General features: G+C 44.6%; 1 protein-coding gene across 2 annotated transcripts in view; it reads right to left on the bottom strand.

Annotated features, from left to right (window-relative positions):
- Window positions 1–18,261, bottom strand: part of STAB2 (stabilin 2) — a 173,283-nt gene that overhangs the window by 133,929 nt on the left and 21,093 nt on the right. The window contains exons 4-6 of one of the 2 annotated variants that reach the window (XM_068971626.1): window positions 14,656–14,741; window positions 13,774–13,843; window positions 3,082–3,177 (exon numbers count right to left, since the gene is read on the bottom strand). In XM_068971626.1, coding sequence (XP_068827727.1) covers window positions 3,082–3,177; window positions 13,774–13,843; window positions 14,656–14,741 — 252 coding nt within the window. Of the gene's footprint in view, window positions 1–3,081; window positions 3,178–13,773; window positions 13,844–14,655; window positions 14,742–18,261 lie in introns of those variants that run through there. The other variant, XM_068971627.1, reaches the window with a different exon arrangement.

Here is an 18,261-nt window from a genome sequence, read left to right as displayed (position 1 = left end):
AGGGTGTGCAGAACAGCACGCCTGCTCCTGAACTGGGGCACCAGCCTCACTGTCCCAGGACTTCTGGTTGATGCTGCTGCTGCCTGAGTTGATCACCAGACAAGGTATGCAGATATCAAATAGCGGAGGATCCTAATCCCCGCAGGAAGCTAGTGCTGGAGAAACTGTGCAGGGCTGAGCAGTGAGTGTGCTAAGCCAGAAACAAGACAAGAAAACACCCTTCCTCCTTTGGTGTACCTTTAGCGCCCTCTATTGGTGAGGTTTCACATCTTGCTGGCAGGCAAATGAGAAATATTTCAAAGCCTACTTTATATTCACAGAGCAGGCAAGAAGGGTGAATTTGGAGCTGACAGGCAATCCATTAACAGGCAGTAAGTGTGCCTGTATTTGCTCCCAAGGGAGGTCTTATATCTTCCAAAGCTGCTTGCTATGCAGACACCCTCAGAAAGATGTTGGAATAAAGGGTAGTCAGTGTGTGACCCTCAGTTCAGTTGCTCAGTCATGTCTGACTCTTTGCAGCCCCATGGATGGCAGCACGCCAGGCCTCCCTGTCCATCGCCAGCTCCTGGAGTTTACTCAAACTCATGTCCATTGAGCCAGTGATGCCATCCAACGATATCATCCTCTGTTGTCCCCTTCTCTTCCAGTCTTCAATCTTTCCCAGCATCAGGGTCTTTTCCAATGAGTCACCTCTTTGCATCAGGTGGCCAAAGTATTTGAGCTTCAGCTGCAGCATCAGTCTTTCCAATGAATATTCAGGACTGATTTCCTTTAGGATGGACTGGTTGGATCTCCTTGCAGTCCAAAGGACTCTCAAGAGAATCTTCTCCAGCACCACGGTTCAAAAGCATCAATTCTTCAGCGCTCAACTTTATAGTCCAACTCTCACAGCCATACATGACTACGGACCTTTGTTGGCAAAGTAATGACTCTCAAGATGTGCACAAATGTGAGGTACACATTTGTCTCCCAATACTGGCTGGCTGAATCAAAACTTCAGAGTATCTTACATTTAGGTCTTTAATCCACTTTGAGTTTATCTTTGTGCATGGTGTTAGGAAGTATTCTAGTTTATAATATTTAGGACACGGAAGCAACCTAGATATCTATCAACAGATGAATGGATAAAGAAGCTGTGGTACATATGTACAATGGGATATTACTCAGCCATAAAAAGGAATGCATCTGAGTCAGTTCTAATGAGATGGACGAATCTAGAGCCTATCATACAGAGTGAAGTGAGAAAGAGGAAAACAAATATCATATATTAATGCATATATATGGAATCTAGAAAGATGGTACTGATGAACCTATCTGCAGGGCAGCAATGGAGATGCAGTCAGAGAGAACTGACCTGTGGACACGGTGGGGAAGGAGGTGGTGGAGCTCATGGAGAGAGCAGCATGGAGACAGACATACTACCGTATGTAAAACAGACAGCCAGTGGGAATTTGCTGTATGACGCAGGGAGCTCAAACCTGGTGCTCTGTGACAACCTGGAGGGGTGGGATGGGGTGGGAGGTGGGAGGGATCCTCGGGAGGGAGGGGACATATGTATACCTATGGCTGATGCATGCTGATGTGCAGCAGAAACCAACACAATATTGTAAAGCAATTATCCTTCAGTTAACATTAAAATTTAAAAAATTCATAGAGAATATCCCCTCACCTCTTCCATAAAGTCAAATTGTGGCTGGGAAGGGGCTGCCTTTTCAGAGTCACATTTTCAACACCACCCCCCCTTTGCATCCAGGTGGGCTTATATGACTTGCTTACATTGACGGAATATTGGGCATCCTATGTATCATTCTAGACTTTATAAGCAAATCTGTCTCTACACTCTCTCCCTCCTTCTGTGGCTCAAAGTAGAGCATTCTGAGGTTCTATAGACTGACAGACACACACAGTGGAAAGCTCTGGATCCCTAAACACCATGTGGTGGGAGCTGGTATCAGCCAGGAACACCCACATCAGACTGCTACCTGAGTAAGAAATAAACCTCTGCCGTGTTAAGCCAGAGCATCCCCAAATTCTCAGGTCACAGTGTCCTCAGTGTTTCCATGCCCTTCAGCCTTGGCTCGTCGGTGCCCCGGCAGATGTTGCTGGGTGACTGCACTCCCATGCTGGTTTGGCAAATCAGCAAACTTCTCCCCTATCAAGCGGGCTGCCACCACACCTTCTCCAACATGATTTGAACCCAGTCTTGGGAATGGCTGTTGCCTTCTCTGTTAGGCCCCATCAGCCCTGTGGTTTAATCTGTGTGTTTATAGCCACTCTCCTATTACTAATTCTTTACATTAAACTTCCCTTGTGGCAATCACCCTGTGACCTCTATCTCTTGCTTGAGCCCAAGGGGATCAACTGTGTAGAGAATTTCATGGCTTGAGTACCATCCAGCCCTTCATTATTTTGTGAACTTCGGTGAATCATTTAACCTTGGTGAGCCTCCATTTCCTGCTGATGCGCTCTGCCTTTGAGACCTATAAGTGAGTACATGCCTCATCTCCCTTACAAGGGACCTAACTGGCTGCAGTGGCCCCAGCGTCTTCCTCTCCACCCCGTCTTCACTGCCACCAGCTTGGGCCTTCCTAAAACGTGGCTGCAGCCATGCCACTGTGTTCCTCCCAAACCTTCTGGGACTTCCCATCTTCCAGACTCTCTCTCCCCTCTTCTTCCTCCCCTACCTCTCCCCATCTCCCTTCCTCTCTTTTTGTCCTCTTTCTTTTTAAATTTTTGACGATATTCCAGCAAACATTTGATGCACACCACCCACCGAGGGCCCCAGTAATGAACACACATGTGAAATGCATACATCTGTGTATTTGATTTGTATGATATATTAACTGTTAGTTGCTCAGTGATGTCCTACTCTTTGTGACCTCATGGATTATAATAGCCCACCAGGCTCCTCTGTCCATGGAATTCTCTAGGCAAGAATACTGGAGTTGGTAGCCATTCCCTTCTCCAGGGCATCTTCCTGACCCAGGGATCAAACCCAGGTCTCCTGCATTGAGGGTAGATTCTTCATCATCTGAGCCACCAGGGAAGCCTAGTGGAATAAAGGAAACTAGCAATACTTACGCTCATCACAGTTGCGGCCAGTGTACCCAGAGTAGCACTCACAGGTCCCATCACCGTGTATTCCACTGTTGCATACTCCATGCACACAGCTGCACACTGTGGACAGAAAATGGGGGCTTCTTGTTACCTGATACAGACTTCCTCCAGAGATTCTGGAAGGGTACTGTTTTCAGAAAGTGTAGACTGAGATTCTGCTTGACGAAGTGGCGAAAACCATGGGTGTGAAGTCCTAGAGACCTGGGTTTGAATCTTGGCTTCTTTTTATTAGCTTCAGTTTACAGTAAGTCCCCTACCTACAAATGAGTTCCTTTCTGAGTGCACGTTCGTAAGTCCAATTTATTCGTAAGTCCAACCAAGTTAGTCTTGGTACCCAACTAACACAATAGGCTATATAATACTGTACTGTAATAGGTTTATCATAATTTTCACACTAATAATAAATACAAAACAGAAATAAAGAAAGCTTTTAAAATCTTACAATACACTACCTTGAAAACTACAGTAGTATAGTACAGCAGCTGGCATAGAAGGGCTGGCTTTGAGTGAAGAGGCAAGAAGAATTACTGACTGGAGGAGGGAGAGGAGGTGGGAAATAGTAGAGCTGAAGGATCGTCAGCAATAGGAGATGGAGGGCAAGCTGCAATTTCCTGGCACGGTTTCTGGTTTCTTGCTGGAACCAGATGCACGTTCACATCTTTGAAAGTTCACAGCTTGTGTGTAGGGGACTTATTATATTTGTCTATGTGTGTGTGACTGCTCAGTGGTGTCTGACTCTGTGCAAGCCCATGGACTGCAGCCTGCCTGGCTCCTCTGTCCATGGGATTTCCCAAGCCAGAATATTGGAGTGGGTTGCCATTTCCTGCTCCAGGGGATCTTTCCAACCCAGGGATTGAACCCGCATCTCCTGCAAGTCTCCTGCATTGACAGGAGGGTTCTTCACTGCCGAGCCTCTATAACATGTAGAGAATGATGCCCACTTCATGGGATTTCTATAGAGTTCAATGAGGACATGTATATAAAGCACAGGTGGTATATCACAGGCACTGGAGTGCTCTTCCCTGCTCTCAAGTTAGTTACTTCATCTCCCGATACCTCAATATAATGTCTTATATACACACCTGTCACATTTAAAAGAGAATTGCTACCGCTGATTGCTGTTGGCAGGAGGAATCTACAGGAAACCTACTCCCCAAATGATGAGGGCAATGCAAATGTAAAGACGAAACTCGCAAGGCTAGAGAATAACTAAGCCACATTGACCAGCTTGAAACAGATGACTTTTTAGCCCTGTGACAGATCCCTTCAGGAATGAGAAATGAGGGACTTCCCAGGTGTCCAGTGGTTAAGAATCTGCCTTCCAGTGCAGGGGACATAGGTTCAATCCCTGGTCAGGGAACTAAGATCCCACATGCTGCTGGGTAACTAAGTCCACGTGCTGCAACTACTGAGCCCCGGTACAACTAGAGAGAAGCCCATGCACAGCAATGAAGAAGCTGCATGCTGCAACAAAGACCTGATGAAGCCAAATAAATATTTTTTTTTAAAAAAAGGAATGAGAAATGAAGCGCATTTGAAATAAATATTCATCTCTTTAGCACTCAGCTTGTGGTTCATTTGTAGAAAGATTTACTGTCTGACTGAGTCACCAGCATCCTCTGTCCAGCCCCCTGTGAAGTGTATTGTATGGGCTTCCTTTAGCTGCTGTAACAAATTTCCACAAAGTCAGTGGCTTAAAACAACACATATTTATTATTTTATAGTTCTGTATGTTATAAGTCTGAAGTATGTCTCCTTGGGCTAATGCTTTCAAATTGTGGTGCCAGAGAAGACTCTGGAGAGTCCCTTGGACTGCAAGATCAAACCAGTTAAAGAAAATCAACCCTGAATATTTACTGGAAGGACTGATGCTGAAGCTCCAATACTTTGGTTACCTGGTACAAAGAGGTAACTCATTGGAAAAGACCCTGATACTGGGAAAGATTGAAGGCAAAAGGAGACAGGGGAGGCAGAGGGAGAGATGGTTAGACAGCATCTCTGACTCAATGGACATGAATTTGAGCAAACTCCAGGAGACAGATAGTGGAGGACAGAGGAGCCTGGCATGCTATTGTCCCTGGGGTTGCAAAGAGTTGGACTTGACTTAGTGACTGAACAACAGCAAAGGTCAGAAGTCTGAAATGTGTTTCCCTGGACTAAGATCAAGCTCTTCATCGGGCTGTATTTCTTCTAGAGACTCTAGAGGACAGTCCGCTCCCTTGCCTTTCCGGCCTCTAGAGGTTGTCAGCATTCCCGTGCTCCTGGCCCCTTTCTCCATCTTCAAAGTTAGTGACATCAGGCCATATCCTTCTTAAATTGCCATCTTTACTGGTCCTCTTTCTTCTGCCTTCCTCTTCCACTTCCAAGGACCTTTGTGACCACATTGGGCCCACCTGGATAATCCAGGCAACTTCTCCCATTTTAAATCACCTGTTTAGCAATCTCAATTTCCCTTTGCCTGTAGCCTAACATATTCTCAAGTTTCAGGAATAGAACATGGATATCTCTGAGAGGACCACTATCCTGCCTACAATGCATGTGTTTAGTACACATAAGTCAATTTAACATTAGCTCAAGTGAAACATTATTAATAAGACACCAGCTTAAATCCCAATCATGCCAGAAAAGCCAGATGAATTAGGTTTTAACTATTTCAAATATCTAATAAACCTTCACATTCTTTGCATTCGTTGTTACATATCCCCCTTAATCCTCTGAGCTTCAATCTCCACGGGAACCATCCTCTTGCAGGTTCTTATCCTATTTTGCCCAGACTATTGCAGTAGCATTTTACCTGGACTTCTTGTCTGACTTCTCACCTCTGCATGTTATCCATTTCACTTGATCAGTAATGGCATCAAACTGATCTTCCCCCCAATATCTCAAAGACTCCCAGTTGCTAACCTAATGAAATCTAAATTCCTGTTTGGAAAACAAGGTCCTCTCCAAGCCGACTCCAATCTTTAACAATTTTCATGTTCACCTTTCACCATTTCATTTTATACATCCTAGTATCTAAGTGCATGGGAAGACCCACTAGCTCACCTTCTTCAAAATAGGTATTGAACATCAATGCATAGGGCACTGTGCTCGGGACTGAGGACTCGAAGTCTCTGCCCACAAAGAGCTCACAATTGGAAGGCAGGAGAAAGCAGCCCATCACAACATGGTGTGATCAATGCTATGACATAAGATAATGACATACAAGTCATATGACATAACAGTAGTCAAGTACGGGTGTGAAAGTCAGAACATAAAGAAGACTGAGTGTCGAAGAATTGATCCTTTCGAACTGTGATACTCAAGAAGACTCTTGAGAGTCCCTTGGACTGCAAGGAGATCAAACTAGTCAATCCTAAAGGGAATCAACACTGAATATTCATTGGAAGGACTGATGCTGAGGCTCCAGTACTTTGGCCACCTGATGCAGCCACCGACTCATTGGAAAAGATCCTGATGCTGGGAAAGATTGAGGGCAGGAGGAGAAGGGGGAGAGGATGAGAGGGTTAGATAGCATCACTGACTCAATGGACATGAATTTGAGTCAATTCCTGGAGACAGTGGAGGACAGAGGAGCCTGGCATGCTATAGTCCATGGGGTTCCAAAGAGTCAGACAAGACTTACTGACTGAACACAACAAGCAATGAGTCAATGGCTATGAGGGCTGGCCAGGAAGAAATGGGAAGGCTGTCCAGGGAGAGATGGGGGTGGAGCTGTCCTGGGAAAGACCGTGCCCCGCGGAGGTGCATGCTGTACTTCACAACTCCATGCTTTGGCCTCCACTGTGCTCCCTTCTGCATGCAGTTGAAATCTTCATCCTTCCAGGCCGGCTAAAGCCCCTCTCCTCTGTGGTGCCATCTCAGAGGTGCCAGAACAGAACCTGTGTCTCTCTGGGCTCCAGCAACACTTTCTGTGTACCTTGTTCACTATCACATTCTGCTGCAACTATTCATTTTGTGGTGCCAGCCAAATATCAGCAGGAACACAGCAGTGGTTTAAATCGGCAGTGCTGGGGTGAGGGTGGGGTGCGGCAGTCCTGGAGAAGTAGCAGTAGCCACTCGTGTTAACCAGGAGAGATGGCGGTTGGGTTGCCCCCGTCACTGTTTATTTCTCTATTCAGGCATGACAAGTCGGTGGCCTAGTTTTTCTCTTGTTCCAGCACAGACAGAGGAATCATGGATGGTGACACTCTGTGACGCTGCCTATGCTCAGCAGAGCCACACCACGGCCTGGCTGGGAACAACTAGGCTAGCAACTGGCTGACAGCTGTCGGGGGCTCTGTTTCTCTTTCTCTATCTATTTTTCTCTTCTATTCCATTAGAATCCCATGGAAGGCTTTCCCTCTCCTACTTCCCTACAACATCTTTTAGAGCATCTTGTAACAATACTGACAACTGCACAGCTCAGTTTGAATCAAGACAGCATCCTGCTGGGTTAGGATGAGGACAGCGAGGCAGGGGAGTTCAAATGCAGAGTGGAATCCTGCCTTTTTTTTTTTTTAACATTTTGATGTTTTGCTTGATAATTTAAAAATATCATTGTCATGGGTTGCATTTTGTCCCCTCCAAAGTCCTAACTCCGAGGACCTCAGAACTAGACCTTATTTGGAAGTAGAGCTATTACTGCAGATATAAGTAGCTAAGATGAGGTCCTACTGGAGTGGAGTGGCTTCAGTCCAATATGATTTATAAGAGGAGGCAAGGACACAGACAGCAAGAAGATGACCGAGTGAAGACCATGGCTCTGACTGCAGTGATGTGCCCACAAACCCAGCAATGCCTGGGGCTTCCAGAAGCTGGAAGAGACAGGAAGGACCCTCTCCTAGAGGCTTCCAAAGGAGCCTGGCCCTGCTTACATGCAGACTGTGGACTTCTAGCTTCCAGAACTGAGACAATACATTCATGTCTTTAAGTCACCCGGTGTGTGACAGTTTGTCACAGCCACCCTAGATAATCTTAAAAAACGATTTCTCTCAATTACTGAGTTTTTGATGCCTCCTTAAATTTTGTACCTAAGACATGTTTCTCTTCACGTTGCCCTAGAACTGGCCCTGCTCGACCCTTTATTAAGCACTTCCTCTCCTTCAGGCATTTTGTCACATGCTTTATAGACATGATCTCATCTGATGCTCACAGCACCCAGGGAGATAAGATAATTAACCCCATGCTACATATAAAAAATGGGAGACAATTAGCTCCAGAACTTATTCAAATTACTGAAGAATTAAGTGGACTTGCAATTATCATCTTCCCTTCAAAAACCAATTTATCATTATTTCCGTATTAGCAAAGCACTTTGATGTCAACCTCTGGCTGTAGCTTTTTGAACAGAGTTCCAGAGGGAAGTTGAATTGGTCATGGAGATAACTGGGTTGACGTGGGAGTGTACTATGGACTTGGTAGCAAAGATGTAAATTAATTCAATTAAAAAAATATCTACCCAGTTCCAACTTAGTGGCAGGCACTGGATTAGGCACTGCGTATACAAATAAGTCAGAGAAGGCAATGGCACCCCACTCCAGTATTCTTGCTTGGAAAATCCCATGGAGGGAGGAGCCTGGTGGGCTGCAGTCCATGGGATCGTGAAGTCGGACATGACTGAGCAACCTCACTTTTACTTTTCACTCTCATGCATTGGAGAAGCAAATGGCAACCCACTCTGGTGTTCTTGCCTGGAGAATCCCAGGGGCAGAAGAGCCTGGTAGGCTGCCATCTCTGGGGTCGCACAGAATCAGACACGACTGAAGCGACTTAGCAGCAGCATACAAATAAGTCATTCACAATATCTGGATTCAAGCTGCTTACAGCATAGTGGGACGGCCAGACTCTAAAAGATACAGGGATGCTGCATGTCCTGAATGTTGTCATGTACCTGGTGGAAGAGGGGAGTCGAACATGACTCAGCCCCTGCTCTCAACCTCAATGCTAACTACAAGGGCTGTCCTCCTCGCTAAGCTTCTCTTCCAGGCACCCCGTGTCCTGCCTTCTGGCACGATCTCTATACTGGATTAACCGACCTGGCACAGTAGCTTTCAGGAGCTTCTGACACCCATTGCTGCCAGTCACTGCCCAGAAAGCGTCCTTGGGAAGGAGATGTGAGTGGCAGAGGGATTCCCAAATGTCACTGAGAGAGCCCTGGGCATTTGTGAAACCAGCTACAGCAAATCTGTAGAGGCATGTGAACCTTGGGGACAGGACTCTAAAGTGGCCAAAGCCATGGCCACCGCGGTCAGAGGGGCAGGGCACAAAGACCCCGAGCCATCCCCTCGGCAGAGCAGGCTGCCCTCTTGTGTCCCTGCAGCATCCTGCATGCATGGTGCACACTGGCTCAGAAGCATCACCCACATTTCCAGATCCTTGAGGGTGGGGAGCTATTCTTCCCCTTCTTTGGATGCTCATCGCCTGTCAGGGGTCTAACGCAAGATGGATGTGTGCCAGGGGCCAAATGGTGCAGTGGTTGGGTGCCCAGGTTCTGGAGTAAGACACCTGGGGTCAAACCCTGCCTCTATTCCTGAAGTAGCTGCAGGACCTTGAGCAACCTCGCTGCTTCTTCATTCATAACACAAGGAACCCAGCTTGCAGAGCTGTTCCAAAGAGATTCTGTGTGTCAAGCCTTGTGCACTGCCTGGTGCCCAGCAGGCATTCAGCTACTATTATTAAGAAGGCATGACTGTGGGACTGATCTGGGGTCATGCGAGAGAGGGGGGGCTTTGTCTTCTGCCCTAACCTGGGGTGGGGCACTGAGCAGGCGAGGGCCTTGGTGGTTGAGATGAACACCCTTGATAAATGCAGCTTGAAATTACCTCTGAGAACATCAAGAATCAGGTAGGAGAATGCTCCAGCAGCAGGTTAAAGTCAGTGTTAAAAATAAAACTGCAACTCATAGCTGTCCTACTTACAGGCAAAATTGCCACCGCCGACGGCCAGCGCCTCAGTGGGTGAAACAACACTGGCACCCAGTGGATGCTTGGCTAAAAAGGTTCGCAGGTTCCCCCAGTTCTTGCCAATGGGAAATGGTCAACATCACTGAGCCATCCTTTGGGCACAGGTGAGTGAATGCTCTCCTTACTGTAGAACTGCTCTTGTCCTCACTTAATATCAACACTTGCTTTTACCAAGTGCTCATGACATGCTGCTAAGAGCTTTTCTACAAGTTAATCCCATTAGCAGGTGTTATTATTCCTGTTTTATAGATGAGGAGGGCATAGACAGATTAAATAGCTTGCCTCAAATCCCATAGCAACTGGGCTTGGTTTCAAACTCAGGCCAGCCTGACTTCAAGCCTGCTCTCTTGGCCATTATGGTCCAGAGCTACACTATCCAATATGGGAGCCACTAGGCACTTGAGGCTACTGCTGCTGCTGCTGCTGCTAAGTCGCTTCAGTCGTGTCCGACTCTGTGCGACCCCATAGATGGCAGCCCACCAGGCTCCCCCGTCCCTGGGATTCTCCAGGCAAGAACACTGGAGTGGGTTGCCATTTCCTTCTCCAACGCGTGAAAGTGAAGTCGCTTAGTTATGTTCGACTCTTAGCGACCCCATGGATTGCAGCCTACCAGGCTCCTCATTCCATGGGATTTTCCAGGCAAGAGTACTGGAGTGGGGTGCCATTGCCTTCTCCTCCACTTGAGGCTATTTGAGTTTAAATTGAGTACCATGAGCTAAGGGGCTTCCCAAGTGGGGCTAGAGGTAAAGAACCTGCCTGCCAGTGGGAGATATAAGAGAGTCAGGTTCAATCCCTGGGTCAGGAAGATCCCTTGGAGGAGGGCACAGCAACCCACTCAAGTATTCTTGCCTGGAGAATCCCATGGTCAGAGGAGCCTGGTGGGCTACAGTCCAAGGGGTTGCAAAGAGTTGGACACAACTGAAGCGACTTAGTGTGCACACACGCCTTGTGGCTACCATGTTTGATAGTGAAGATCAGGACATTCCATCATCTCACAAAGTTCTGTTGGCACTAACAACTGGGAGTCTTATCTCCCGAGTCAGTTTAGGTTTCCAATTTTCTGGCTCAAAAATTTGGATTTTCAACAAACCACCTTGCTCCCTTTCACTTGCCCTTTCCCCATGGCACAAAGAGGTGTAAAGAGAGGCCACTTTTTAAATTAAAAAATGTTTGGAATTTCCATGTATGTCTATGCTCATTGGCAACCAATACCAGTTTCCTGAAAGTGACATGAGCTCATCTTCTTTCTAAATTTTTATCCACAATTACTTGGCTTTCTTGCTAAGTAAGCGGTGTGGGATTCTGTCTTTCTTCCCATTTCGGTATTTATTTAAAATACGTGATTTAAACTGTATTGTGGCAAGGAAGGGACAATTTGTTTATCATGTTCTTGATAAACAATTGGTTGATTACATTTTACTGTCTTTTAATGTATTAGTTTTGGCCAATCCAATATAACGTTAAACACTCAGAATGCTAACATCTGGTTTAAATTTGCTTTTGCTAACACTTTTATGAAATAATCTTTTATAAAGTGATGGATTAAGAAAAACATAAGATTGGGAGGGAACACTAGGAAATAGTAGGTATTAATAATAGTCATAATAATTGCTAACACTTATTGTGCACCGATTATCTCATTAGATCCTCATGATAATTCTAAAGAAGGCAATGTTGTTTCTATTTTTACAGAAGAAGATGCAGAAAGCATGCTCAGTAAACTTAAGGTTTCCACAATTTGCAGCAGCCCTGGGACTGAAACCCAGTCTGAGTCTAAAGCTAATCACCTTGACACCATGCCTTCCAACACCCATGCTTCTGGGTCAGGACAGAAGCAGATAGAGACAGCATCGGCCTCCAAGGACCCCATGGATTAGAGGGAGATAACATCTTCATTATTACAAAGGAAACTTGCTATAGAGTGCACAAACTTACAGGGGTGGGATATCTGTATTTTTCTTGCCAGAAATATTTGAATCAATGCAGTACCTACCAAATATGATTTTTTCCATAAAAGCCAAACCAAAGTGGTGCTGGAGAAAGGTGACCTGACCTATCCTTTTTTTGGGAGACTAAGGCTCTGGCAGACACTGTCCCTACCATGCCCACATTCTCAGCCATCACCAAGTCCACACATTCAGCTCCCCTCCAGTAGCAGTAGCCTGTGAACACTTCTTGGGATGGCCGCTCCACCGGCTGCTTCACTGGGAGCTGGAAGTGCCAGGAAATGAATGACTCTGCCCTAATGACTGTATGTGTTAGCTTCCTGTTGCTGTTGTAACAAATTGCCACAAACCTAGTGTCTTGAACCACACACATTTACTGTCTTACAGTTTGGGAGGTCAGAAACCCAAAGCAGTTGTACTAAGATCAATCAAGGTGTTGGTGGTTCCACTCCTTTCTGGAGGGGAGCATTCTTTCCCTGCCTTTTTCAGCTTTGAGATGCTGCCCACACTGCCTGGCTCGTGGCTCCCTCCACCTTCAAAGCCAGCAAGGTGGAGTCTTTCTCCCACCTTGCCACTCTTACATCTCATCACGTCTGGAATCTTTCACGCATCAGAAGGCACACATCTGTATCTTCTGTCTCTGTCTCCCTCCTCCACATTTAAGGACCTCTGTGATGACATTGAGTCCACCAGGATAATCCTGGATAATCTCTTCATGGTAAAGTCAGATGATTAGCAACTGTAATTCCAGTTCAGTTCAGTCGCTCGGTCGTGTCTGACTCTTTGCAACGTCATGGACTGCAGCATGCCAGGCTTCCCTGTCCATCACCAGCTCCTGGAGCTTGCTTATACTCATGTCCATCGAGTCGGTGATGCCATCCAACCATCTCATCCTCTGTCATCTGGTACCTTAATTTCTCCTTGCCATGGAAGGCAATATATCCCCAGGTTCATGGTATTAGAATGTGGGCATTTTGGTGGTGAGGGAGTGGGGTTCCATTATTCTGCCTACTACCCCGAGGCTCCCTCTCCTCTCAGGTGAGGTAACTCCAAGGTGAGTGTTCTTTGCAGACTCCAGAGTTCCCCAGGGGATTAAGCTCTAGTCACCCACGCTGGTCTCTGGCTTGACAGCACACCCTTTATTTCCTCTATGTCACTTTCTTAGTGTTCCCCTGGGTCCCCTCTCAAATATGCTACTTATATGAGAACATTCACAGAGTGGGTCAGCTTTTGGGGAGAACCAACAATGAGAGAGTGGAGAAACCCATGTTGGGGACAAATCCATAATCTGCAAAATGGGACCAACAACCTCTGATGACCTCAGGTGTTTGTGGACTCCCGAAAGGAAGGGATAGGTTAGAATGTGTTGGGACCTGTGGTGGATATAGAGGCCCCTGGGGAGAAGGTCAGTGCTGAGACCACAGTCTAAAAAGACCTCAGGGAGTAGCTGGGCAGGAAAACAACTGGTGGATGTTGGATCCTGGAGCCTAGAGTGAGGTAATCCTAAACCCCTGAGTTTGTCAGGAAGCATTCCTGGTGAGTGGCTGCCTGCAAGTGCCGAAAACCACAGACGTACTGTCTGTCCTTTCAGACTGCCTTTTAAAAGATTTGTTGTCAACTCTTTGTCTTGTCTGTGCAGCCCTGGTTTGGAGAATTGTTCTGCATTCCCCTCCAAGGAACTTTATTTCTGGGGTGTTGAGGTGTATAAGCCATGTCTGACTTTGGACCTTCACAAATGCATTTGACGACACCAAAGTGAGACATACCTGCTGAACAGCTGGGCCCAAATACGTTGTCAGCAGCGCAGATTTCACAGGCTGTTCCACTGAATCCTTCCTGCAGGACACCACGGGGGAGCGTGTTAGACTCAAGCAATCTGTGTTACCCATGAAGACCATAGATTTCTGACTAATCTAGTCAGCATTCATTTCTCAAATGGATCTTCCCTTTGTGCCTGTCCTGAAATTCTCTTTCTTCTTTGCTCTTTTTTGTGTTATAATTTGTACATTCATCCCTTGACTCAGTCTGGAGCTGAGTCTGGAGCTCTTCTGAAGAAAGTTGCTTCAAAGGTACAACTAGAGAATCAACACTGATGGCCACATCCTAAATCCACCCAAGGGTGAAATGAATACATTCTCAGTTTTGCATTTCTAAAGACAGTTGAGCTCAATTCTTTTCAGAGGATTTCTTTGTATTCCCATAGTGTAAGGCTTGAAGCTTGCAATAAGTCCCCTTCATGGGATAGCAAAGAAATTCCTCAATTGGCAGACCAAGCGCTCACCTACGGGTCTGAGTACAGCTCCAAAGACTAGTCTGCTAATAGTGGTGACTTTAAAGGGTAACAATGACACAATTTCTAGAGCGCTGCATTGTTCTCATCTCAGGTTTTCAACAAGTATAATTGCTTCAGTATTATTATTAAATTCATTTTACAGATGGATTCACGTAAGGCTGAGCAGTTAACTGACTTGCTCTAAGGTCCCCCAGCCTGTAACGTGTCATTTTATTGCCCACTGCATACACTTCCCCCACCCACCCCCACTAATGCCGCTGCTGCTTAGAGTCTTCACCCAGTGCGTGTTTACAGAGGGACAACAGGTAAGGAGAAAGCAGAGTCAGGAAGGAGGAGAACACTGCTTTGAACTTACCTGGCATAAGCAGCTTCCATTTCCTTCCATACCTTCAGCACAACGGCCCCGGCCACTGCAGGGGGACCTCGCTCCTCCTGGGCACTCTGGGGAATCAAAGGGCAGATATATTCACTTGAACTTGCACACAACAAGCATTCTGCAAAGAGGCATGAAGCATCTGCTAGGTGCCAGGGATAAGAAATAATTGAAGACCCTGCAGGCATCATCTAGGCTTACATAGGGGAGAGGAGAGAACCACAATGTAGTTAGGGACTGTACTAGGACCTGTCAGACCTTCTGCCCTTTCTTAAGTATTTGCTGTTCACTTTATAATCAACTAATTAACTCATCTCCATTACAACCCCCAGGGTTTTATGCTTCTTAGGCCGCTGGGAGGTGATGAGTCAGTGGGTCTTTGCATGGGGATGGTTATGTTGTGTATGGGTGGGGCACCAGGCAGGGTCCATTGTGCTTCAGCCAGGGCCTGCTGTGAACAAGCTTAGCAAGGAGTGAGTGTCTGGACATTTAAGTGGACCAAGATGTGCTTCAGAGGAAAGCGCAGCCCTGGGCAGCTGGTGGAAGGCCAGCTGTCCTGCCCACATGGAGCTTATATTCTAGATTTCAATTAACACTGGGGACACAAGATCAAAAGGTATACTCTGTAACTTCAGGATGATCTCAGTCTAATGCTTTCATTTAGAAATTATTTTTCATCAGAATATAGCCGGAATGAGAGAGGAGACATTGCCACAAATCTTAGAGACATTAAAAGGATAATAAGCAGATACTAGAAACAACTTTATGCCAATAAACTTGACAATGTAGATGAGATGAATAAATTCATTGTTCCAAACTACCAAAGATCTTCCCTGGTGGCTCAGGTGGTAAAGAATCTGCCTGCAATTTGGGAGACCTGAGTTCAGTCCCTGGAGAAGGAAATGGCAACCCACTTCAGTATTCTTGCTTGGGAAGTCCTGTGGACAGAGGAGCCTGGCAGGCTACAGTCCATGGGGTTGCAAAGAGTTGGACACGACTGACTAACACACACACACACCAGAGATCATTCAAGTGAAAATAGATAACCTGAATATTCTTGTATCTATTTAAGAAATTTAATTTGAAGTTAAAATCCTCCCCACAAGGAAAACTCCATGCTGATGGATTCCCAGTGAATATTATCTCAAACTTAAGGAAGAAATCATACCAATGATAAAAAAACTCTTCTAAAAAGTTGAAGAAGAGAGAACACTTCCCAGTTCATTCTATACAAAGAGCATTATTACTCTGATTCCCCAAACTGACAAATACATCACAAGAAAATTACAGACCAACATCCCTAATGAAGTGATGTGAAGTCGCTCAGTCATGTCCGACTCTGCGACCCCATGGACTGTAGCCTGCCAGGCTCCTCCGTCCGTGGGATTCTCCAGGCAAGAATACTGGAATAGGTTGCCATTTCCTTCTCCAGGGGATCTTCCCAACCCAGAGATTGAACCCAGGTCTCCTGCATTGTAGGCAGATGCTTTTACCGTCTGAGCCACTGGGGAAGTCCCACATAGATGTAAATTCTTTAAAATCTAGAACAAATATTGAACATTAAAAAATTGTAAACAAAATTATGCCCACTGAATCCAATGGTACACAAAACATAATACATCATGGTCAGTGCAGTAAGGTAAGAAAAAAAGACTCAAAATGGATACAGATTGGAAAAGAAATGAAAATTTTTTTGATTCTCAGACAATATGATTTTCCACATAGAAAATTCAAAACAATCTCCAAAAATTCATTAGAACTAATACATGAATTTATAAGTTCTCAGGACACAAGGACACATAAACAAAAATCAATTACATTTCTATAAACTAACATGAAACTGCTGATAACTGAAATAAAAGTATATAAGTAAGCTTAACACCAAAGTCAAAACTCAGGTGTGAATACAACAAGAATTGTGCAAAATCTGTAAGATGAAATCTATAAAACACTGACAAAAATAATTTAAAAATCCCAGATACACTGTGGTTATGGATTAAAAGAGTCAATATTTTAGGTTGTCCCTAAACTGATCTATAGATTCATTGCAATTTTAGTTAAAATCCTAGCAGGAGTTTTTGGGTAGAAATTGATAAACTGATTCTAGACTTTATAGGAAAAGTGAAAGAACTAGCGTAACCAAGTTAATTTTGAAAATGACCAAATTGGAAGATTTACACTACTTAATTTCAAGACTTACTATAAAGATACAGTAATCATGATAGTGTGCTAAGGTGAAGGCATAAACACATAGATCACTGGAGCAGAATAGAGTCCAGAAATAGATCCACATATTGATGATTAATTTATTTTATACAAGGGCCCAAAGGCAACGATGCTGGAATCATGAGATATTTGTATAAAAAGAAATGAACTTTGATTCAGACCACGAGTCACATGCTAAAGTTAACTTGTAGTGGATGATGGACCTAAAAGTAATGCCTAAAACTACAAAGCTTCTAGGAGGAAATATAGAAGAAAAGTTTTGTGATATTAGATTAGGCAAAGACTTCTAGATGTGATACAAAGAGCAATTTTTCAAAAAGCAATATTTCAAAGAAAAATTGAAATATTTGATATCACCAAACTTAAGAACACTTGCTCCTCAAAAGGCACTGTTTGGAGAGTGAAAAGACAAGCCACAGACTTTGAGAAAACATTTATTAATCATATACCAAATAAAAGACATATCTCAAATAGTTAAAGGACTCTCAGAACTCAGTAGTAAGAAAACAACCTGAATGATACATTGATAGCAAATAAGCACACGAACCATGGAAATTAAAACAAACTGCAATAAAATACTTCTGATCAGAATGGCTGAGATTAAGAACAAAAATCTGATTATACCAAGTGCTATCAATGATACCAAGCAATTTGAACTTCCACATGTTGTCGGTGGGAATGAAAAAATGATGCAGACACTTTGGAAGAGTTTGGCAGTTCTTATAAAGTTAAAATACATTCAATATACAATCCAGGACTCCCACTTCTAAGTATTTACTCTCAAGTGAAATGAAAACTAATGTTTACCCTAAAACCTGTACATGAATGTTCATAGCAGCTTTATTCTTAGTTGCACCAAGTTGGAAACCCAAATGTCTTTCAGCTGGTGGAGAGATGAACTGGGTAGACGATGGTGGACTATGAAACGTTAGAAAAGAATGAACTGCTGACCTTGTAACATGGATGAATCTCAAACGCATACGCTAAGTGAGAGAAACCAGACTCACAAAGGTACGTACTGTATGATTCCAATCACAGGACACAAGGCACAGAAAACAGATCAGTATTTGCCAGGGGTTGGGGGTAGAGGGAGAACTTGATCACAAAAAGTATTTTGGGGAATGACCTAGCTGTTCTCTATCTTGATTGTGGTCCTTGTTACACAACTGTTTAGGTTCATCAAAGTGTGTATAACTTTACACCAAAAAAGGAGAATTTTACTGTAGGTAAATTATGACTTAAGCATAAGTGAAAAATCCTTTAGCATATCATGTTCTTCAATGACAGATTTGGAAAAAGTAGTCAATGTCCCTATAAATAATTAAACTTTACTTCCACGTAGAGGGGAGTCTACTTCCATAG

This window comes from Capricornis sumatraensis, chromosome 4 (genome assembly GCF_032405125.1).
Source record: "Capricornis sumatraensis isolate serow.1 chromosome 4, serow.2, whole genome shotgun sequence".
In the NCBI taxonomy this organism is placed as follows: Eukaryota; Metazoa; Chordata; class Mammalia; order Artiodactyla; family Bovidae; genus Capricornis; species Capricornis sumatraensis.
This window is presented reverse-complemented; position numbering and strand designations above follow the sequence as displayed.